We start from the raw sequence: 7,466 nt of genomic DNA, 5'->3' as shown, positions 1-7,466 counted from the left end.
GGGACATCAAGGGCGGCGGCGGAGAGGGCGGCGGCGGAGCGGGCGGTGGAGGTGTCGGCGATGCCGAGGGCGGCGGTGGGGAGGGGGGCATCATGGGCGGCGGCGGAGAGGGCGGCGGCGGAGTGGGCGGTGGAGGTGTCGGCGATGCCGAGGGCGGCGGTGGGGAGGGGGGCATCAAGGGCGGCGGCGGAGAGGGCGGCGGCGGAGCGGGCGGTGGAGGTGTCGGCGATGCCGAGGGCGGCGGTGGGGAGGGGGGCATCAAGGGCGGCGGCGGAGAGGGCGGCGGCGGAGCGGGCGGTGGAGGTGTCGGCGATGCCGAGGGCGGCGGTGGGGAGGGGGGCATCATGGGCGGCGCCGGAGAGGGCGGCGGCAGAGCGGGCGGTGGAGGTGTCGGCGATGCCGAGGGCGGCGGTGGGGAGGGGGGCATCAAGGGCGGCGGCGGAGAGGGCGGCGGCGGAGCTGGCGGTGGAGGTGTCGGCGATGCCGAGGGCGGCGGTGGGGAGGGGGGCATCGTGGGCGGCGGTTGAGAGGGCGGCGGCGGAGCGGGCGGTGGAGGTGTCGGTGACGCCGAGGGCGGCGGCGGCATTGGAGGTGCAAGCGGAGGTGCAAGTACGCAGTCGCAATAGCAGCACGGCCCGCAAGGGCAGGCCCTGTTGTCCGCGCAGTAGTCGTAGCCATCCGTGCTTGGTCTATCGGTTCCCGCCCCCCCGGTACCGCATACAAACGTGGGCGGCGGCAGCTGCGGTGGCGGGGACAAGGGCGGCAGCTGCGGTGGCGTGGAGGGGCGCATCAAGGGCGGCGGCGGAGCGGGCGGTGGAGGTGTCGGCGATGCCGAGGGCGGCGGCGGGGACGGGGACATCAAGGGCGGCGGCGGAGAGGGCGGCGGCGGAGCTGGCGGTGGAGGTGTCGGCGATGCCGAGGGCGGGAAAGGCACGGGCGGCAGCGGCGGTGGCGCGACGCAGTCCAATGGAGTGTTGTAGCAGGCGCGTTCCGGCTTAGCCTTCCAGGCCTCGCCATACTGCCTGCAGAAGGCTGCCCCGTCCGGCGCACACCCCTCAGGGGTGAGCGGCGGCGGCGAGGGCGGCAGCGGCGGTGGCGAGGGCGAGGGTGGCGGCAGCGGCACGGGCGGCAGCGGCGGTGGCGGCGGGGAGGGCACGGGCTTGATGCAGTCATACTCCGAGTCGTAGCAGTTCTGCCCAGGTCTAAGCTGCCAGGCCTCGCCAAACCGCTCGCAGAAGGCAGCCGCGTCCGGCTGACAGTCCGCCTCGCGCCGGGCATCCGTTCTCGAGCATCCGTTGGAAAGCTGGCCCGACGTGACGTCCGGGTCGTCCGATAGGCGGGGCTCATCTTCGTTGTCCTTGGTCCAGCACAAGCCTCTGGCCGCCCCTCCCGGGCGGCTGTAGGTCCAGGCCACGCACGCAGTGTTCGCCGCGCACTCCGCGCAGCAGTCGTCCGCGTTGTCCGCCGGCTTGCCGCCGTTCAGGGAGCCCGTGCCCACCACCCAGCCAACGCGCTGGTTGGCGCCCGTGCAGCAGGCAGGGTAGTCGGCGCTCTGAAGAGCGCGCTTTGCGCCCATCATCGAATCCAGGCGTGCTGTGTACACGGATTCCACAAGCGACAAGGGATTTTTGCGCCGATCGAAGCGGCGCTGTTCACAGTAGGCTGATAATAATTCACATAAACGACAAACCCGGGCCGAAATCGCACAGAGACAGTCACGCAACACGGGGCGCTGTTCACAGGTCCAGGATGCGTTTGGCCGCTTGCTTGCTTGCAGTTTGCTGGATGGACAACACAAAACAACACAAACAACGGATGTTGCCAACTAAATAAACCTCTCTCAGACAGCTAGGGCGAGCCTCGGCGAGTCTGCGAGAGTTGTTTCCTCAGCAGCCTGCGGAAGTAAACGCCGGCCTGTGACCCGATCTTGTGCCTGGGGGGGGGGGGGGGGCAGGACAATCGTTACGACCGCGCCCGTCCGCTCCAGCGCGGTGACGAAAGGTCCAAATATCTGTTGTTTATATATGTGTGTGCATATGCCCCCGCCGGCACCAGCCGTGCTTGGCGCCACCATGCTTGGCGTCTCCGGTCGCTCCATCATCGCGCCCTCTCGTAGCACGCCGCCGCCAGCAGCACGCGGCACGCGCAAGCCGCTCGCGGGCTCGGGAGCGCGGAGCCGGGGTGGCACAGGTCACAGCACAGGTTCCGGAGCTAGTCCTGCGCCAAAGCAGCGTGGATCAAAGCGGGGCGTCTCAAGGCTCGGCGATGCCCACCGAGGCCAGCAGCCGCCGCCCGCGGGGCAAGAAGAGAGCTCTCCTGCTCCTTTACGTTTACCACACTCGTCAGTGACGGAGATCACCACTGCCCCACTGGGCAACGTGCGCGTGCAATACAACCACTACAACAGCGAGTTTACGCTCGTGCACGGCGCGGGAGGCCTGACGGCGCGGCTCGCGTGGGCGGCGGTCGACGCAGAGTGAGTGGTACACACACACACACACACACACACACACACACACACACACACACACACACACACACACACACACACACACACACACACACATATATTCGCTCGCTCGTTCGCTCGCTCGCACTGATCTGATTGGCAGAGCTGAGATGGGTTTGCATCCGAGCCAGCCCAACCCCCGCTCGCTCCCAGGTATTGCATTGGCTACGTCTTCCGAGGCGACCCGGCTGTGCGGCTCGTCGAGGCAGGCGGAGCGGCCATCGAGCGAGACGCGGACGGGTACTTTGACGGGCTGACGGCGGAGGCAGCGTACGTGCTGCAAGTGGCTGAGGATGAAGCGGCCGAGGCGGCCGCTCCCAGACGCAACGCTCCCTACCGCGGGCCGAGCCATCCAGAGGAGCAGACCCGGGGAGTCAGCCGGGCGAGCGCTGCCCTGACGGAAGAGCTCAAGAAGCTGTCGTTGGAGGAGCTCGCGGCGCAGTCGGATCGGTACAGGGCTTTGAGGGAGGCGCGCGATCTAGAGGACTGCGTCTTTGCGGCGGGGTGACGCGGCGACGACTTTATTGTTTTTATCATCGTGCACAGAGTAGCTGGGGACCGTGGGAGTGAGTATTCACACTCACTCACTCACTCACTCACTCACTCACTCACTCACTCACTCACTCACTCACTCACAGTAGCTGTCATGTGTACGGTGGGGGACAGGCACCAAGGCACTAACTTCATCACTCATTCGCCCCGCGCGAGAGATCTAGCACGGGACCCTGGGGCCTGGGGGGACCCGCGCCCAAGAGGGGGAGAGAATGGAGGGGGGAGAAATATGCGTGCCCGTTTTTCTTCTAAAGCAATTTTTTTGTCATGTGTACGGTATATACAACTCGTGTCACGACTCACGTACACACGGCTCGAACATGCACATGCACATGCACAACATGACATGTACATGTTACATGTACATGTTGTTGTTGTACTGCGAAAGAACACTCATGTGTCGGCTGATCCTCCTATGAGAGTTTACTCTAATGCCAAAATCTATGCTCGTCCCAACGTGCCAGCGGCGCGAACGGTGCGGGGGGAGGCCTCGGCGGCACGACCCCTGCGGCGACCGCGACGGCGTCGGCCGCCCTGCCCAGATACATCATGCTGGGGTACCGCGCGCTGGCTTCGGCGTGCAGCACCTCGCCGCCCTTCTGGGCGTACTTGCCCAGGTACCAGCCTTCATACTCCTCGCCGGGCAAGTAGCGGCGGAGGACGTCGTTGAGCATGGGGGCGAGCCCCGAGAACTCGCCCCTCAGCCGCGCCGCGAGCGCCCTCGCCTCGCCGGCGAGACTGATGCCGACCAAGCCGGACAGCGGACCGGCGAGCGCCGCGGGCCCGTAGCAAAGCAGCCGCCCGAACGGGAGCGAGACCGGCGTGCCGACCTCCTGCAGCTCGAGCCCGCCCGGCCCGTACAGGTCGGTCGAGCGCACGTCGAAGAGTGCGTTGCAGCCCGTCACCTTTGTCCCTCCCCCCTCGACCACCTCCCCGTGGTCGTTGCCCGTCGTGCCGCCCAGCGCGGCGGGGCGCGAGTACACGGCGACCACCTCGAGCTCTCCGCGCAGCTGGCAGACGGCGTCGATGCCGAAGGCCCCCAGGCCGTACACGCCGGCGTAGTGCGCGCGCACCGACTCGGTGACGTTGACGTCGCGCACGCGCACGACGTATGCGTCTGGCAGCAGCTGCGGCGTGTACCTGTTCACAGCGGGGGCGGGGGGGGAGGCTGCTCTGGTGAAGAGACGCTGCTCGGAGAGAGGGTGGGAGAGTGGGGGGGGGGGGGTAGAGAGGGGGGGGGGGTTCACTTTGTCAGCAGCCCCGCGTACTTGCCCGGCCGCCAGCCAGCTGCCGCGGCTCTCGCCTCGCCGCCGGCCTCGCCCAGGTAGAGGCCGGGGTGAGTCAGCGCGTCCCAGAGACGGGCGAGGTAGAGGCCGGGGCGCCAGCTGGCCGCCGCCTGCTGCGCCGCCGTGGCGCCGTCGGTGAGGACGTTCGGCTTGCGGCAGGCGCCCATCCGGATCTGCGAGAGGGAGAGGTCGACGATGGTGATGTTGCGCACGTCGTAGTCGATGAGCCCGACGCGGACCTTTGCGTCGATGGGAAGATGCGAGAGGGTGGGGTAGCGCGTCACCAGCTGGACCGCCTTGGCCACCATGCTGTTCATGGCCGCCTCGAGCCACGGCGGGAGGTACTCGCACGTGGTCCCAGGCGGCAGGCCGGAGGGCGGAGTGAACCGCTCGGGGACGAATGTGTCGGACGCGGCCTCAGACGCCCTGTTCGCAGTTCGCGTGAAGGCGGAGGAGGCCGCTGACGCAGCCTCAGACGCCCTGTTCGCAGTCCGCGTGAAGGCGGAGGAGGCCGCTGCGAGGGCGCTGGAGGACGCGAGAGCGGTCGGCTCGCCCGAGAGCGCCCCTCTGTGTATGCGTATCGATAGCGCGATCAGCAGCAGCAGCAGCAGCCCGGCGGCGAAGCCACGCAGCAGCAGCGTGAGAGGTGGAGGCCGTCGAGAGTGGCAGGGCTCTGTGTGCATTCCGGTGATAGAGGTAGTAGCGACAAAAAAAATTTGAGCTCAAAACGCCGTCGGTTTCTTCCTGGTGGTGGCATGAGGGGCGCTATTTGCCCCACCCTCGTGCTCTCCGACCTGGCTCAGGGCAACCTGGCCTCACTGCTCGCCCTCCTCTCTGAGCTGACGCGCGGCACGTCACGCATTGCCCAGCTCGACGCGCGGCACGACACCGAGAGGCAGGACACGCTGCTCACCTGGGCCGCTCGGCACGGGCAGGCCGAGGCGGTGCGGCTGCTGCTCGAAGGTGGCGCGAGCGTCGGGGTGACGACTGGCGGCGGCGCTTCCGCGCTGTTCATTGCATGCCAACAGGGCCACGTCCAGTGCGCGCGGCTGCTTCTCGAAGCGAGCGCGGCGGTCAACCAAGCGGCGGGTGGAGGCTTCTCGCCGCTGCTCATCGCGAGCCAGCAGGGCCACCTCGGGATCGCCCAGCTGCTGCGCGACGCTGGCGCTGACATCAACCAAGCCACGCAGGATGGTGGCACGCCGCTGTTCATCGCGTGTCAGAACGAGCGCCTCGAGATCGCGCGGCTGCTTCTCGAGGCCGGTGCGGCGACCGACCAGGCCATGAAGGGCGGCGTCACGCCGCTGTCCGTTGCGAGCGAGAAGGGTTGCCTCGAAATCGTCCGACTGCTCCTCGAGGCTGGCGCGGCGACCGACCAAGCTGACGCCAGAGGCTTCACGCCGCTGAGTACTGCGAGCTTCGCTGGCGAGATCGAGTGCGCCCGGCTGCTTCTCGAGGCGAGCGCGGCGGTCAACCAAGCCAAGGACGATGGCGGCACGCCGCTGTTCGTCGCGTGCCAAAAGGGCCACCCCGAGATCGCCCGGCTGCTCCTCGAGGCGGGCGCGGCGATCAACCAAGCCAAGCACGACGGCGGCACGCCGCTGATGGTCGCGTGCGAGCACGGCCACCTCGAGTGCGTCCAGCTGCTGCGCGGCGCTGGCGCTGACATCAACCAAGCGTTGAACGATGGTACCACGCCGCTGTACATTGCGTGTCAAGAGGGCCAGCTCGAGTGCGCTCGGCTGCTCCTCGAGGCTGGCGCGGCGAAGGACCAAGCCGATGAGCAGGGCGCCACGCCGCTGTTCGCCGCGTGCCACTTCGGCCACCTCGACGTCGCCAAGCTCCTCTCCTCCTACGGCGCCGCCCGCGCCGCAACGCCCTTTGGCGCGCCCGAGGAGGCCGCAAACCGCGAAGGCCACGCCGACCTCGCCGCTTGGCTGGTTGTCAGCCGCGGCTGGACGCCGCTCCAGCACCTCGAGGCGTTTCCAAGACTAGCGGCCGAAGGCGCGAGTGCATTGTCCTCACGCCCATTGCCCCTCTTCCGCAGGCGCTCACCGTCGAGCGTGCGCGGGCGCTGCTGCGCGGCGGCGCCGACCCGCTCGCCGGCGAGCCTTCTGCCCTCGAGCGGGCGCGCGTCCTCTGCTCGTGGGGCGAGTCGGATCCGACCGCTGCGGCCGTCGGTTCCACAGTCGTGATCCGCTCTCTCGTCTCGCGGCCCTCGATGAACGGCAAGGTCGGCGTCGTCGTCTCCGCGAGCGCTTCGACGGGACGCTTCGGCGTGCGCGTGGCGGGCGAGGCCAAGGCACTCGCACTGAGGCGCGCAATGCAATGGTCTCTCCCCGACTCGCCGGATCCTCTCTTTGACACACCTCTGCCCTCCCTCAGGCCGGCCAACCTGCAGCCAGCGGCCGAGGCGGGGGAGGTGGGCAGGCTCATCCTCAAGGCGGCGGAGTGGTCGCCGCAGTCGCACGAGCTCTTCCCGGAGCCGGCTCGCAAGTGGGCGGTCGAGGTGATGCGGCTGGGCTACCTGATCGCGTGGGACGAGGAGCGCTTCGAGGGCCGCGAGGGAGCGGCTCCAGAGCTGGCGGACGTCTGGCGCGGCTTTGTGCTGCCAAGGGTGTTAGTGGGCGCCCGCCCGCCGCCTCCGAGGAGGTCGGCCCGCCTAGTCTGAAAACAAAAACAAGCTCGAAAACAGCTATGAGCTAAAATCGCAGCCTGCGCGAGTTTGTAAGGTGTTGTGCGAGAGAGCGGGCGGCACACTGTCACTGATGTATGCGTTGGTCGTCTTGCACGCCGCTGACCTCGAACTCGTACGGGGACACCAATAGCATTAATTACTCTCGTGATATCCAAAACGTGGACAGCCTTGCGCTCAACTTTTCCTGGGAGGAATGTCTGGGAGGCTGGGAGGCTGCTTCAGTGGATACACAGGACAGTGCTTCCCCGGCTTCCCCGCGTCGCCGCCTCGCCTCTAGCGCCTCGCCTCGTTGGCCCCCTTTGTGCTTTGTGCGTATTTTCTACGCTCGCTGGTACCGGCGGGGACCGCCGGGCTCGGACTGGACACCAGCGCGGTATGCGTGTTCCATGAATTTTAATGCTCGATCTTATTTCTCTGTCGA

General features: G+C 67.7%; 3 protein-coding genes across 3 annotated transcripts; 2 read left to right on the top strand and 1 right to left on the bottom strand.

Moving 5' to 3' along the window:
* Positions 1-2,036: 2,036 nt before the first annotated feature.
* EMIHUDRAFT_225321 (hypothetical protein) lies at positions 2,037-3,017 on the top strand (the record flags this gene model as incomplete). Its single annotated transcript, XM_005789850.1, has 3 exons — positions 2,037-2,088; positions 2,347-2,476; positions 2,663-3,017. The coding sequence occupies 3 exons, from the start codon at positions 2,037-2,039 to the stop codon at positions 3,015-3,017; spliced, it is 537 nt and encodes a 178-aa protein (XP_005789907.1).
* Positions 3,018-3,489: 472 nt separating this feature from the next.
* Positions 3,490-5,030, bottom strand: EMIHUDRAFT_109732 (hypothetical protein; the record flags this gene model as incomplete). The annotated part of the gene is made up of 2 exons (XM_005789849.1): positions 3,490-4,201; positions 4,309-5,030. The coding sequence occupies 2 exons, from the start codon at positions 5,028-5,030 to the stop codon at positions 3,490-3,492; spliced, it is 1,434 nt and encodes a 477-aa protein (XP_005789906.1).
* A 1,538-nt stretch (positions 5,031-6,568) lies between these two features.
* Positions 6,569-7,018, top strand: EMIHUDRAFT_225319 (hypothetical protein; the record flags this gene model as incomplete). Its single annotated transcript, XM_005789848.1, has 2 exons — positions 6,569-6,678; positions 6,733-7,018. 2 exons carry the CDS (start codon positions 6,569-6,571, stop codon positions 7,016-7,018), a joined length of 396 nt encoding a protein of 131 aa, XP_005789905.1.
* Between the last annotated feature and the right edge of the window lie 448 nt (positions 7,019-7,466).

The sequence above is a fragment of the Emiliania huxleyi genome (genome assembly GCF_000372725.1).
Source record: "Emiliania huxleyi CCMP1516 chromosome Unknown EMIHUscaffold_124, whole genome shotgun sequence".
Lineage (NCBI taxonomy): Eukaryota > Haptophyta > Isochrysidales > Noelaerhabdaceae > Emiliania > Emiliania huxleyi.
Note: the sequence above shows the minus strand (reverse complement) of the source record. Positions and strands in the feature narration are given on the sequence as shown.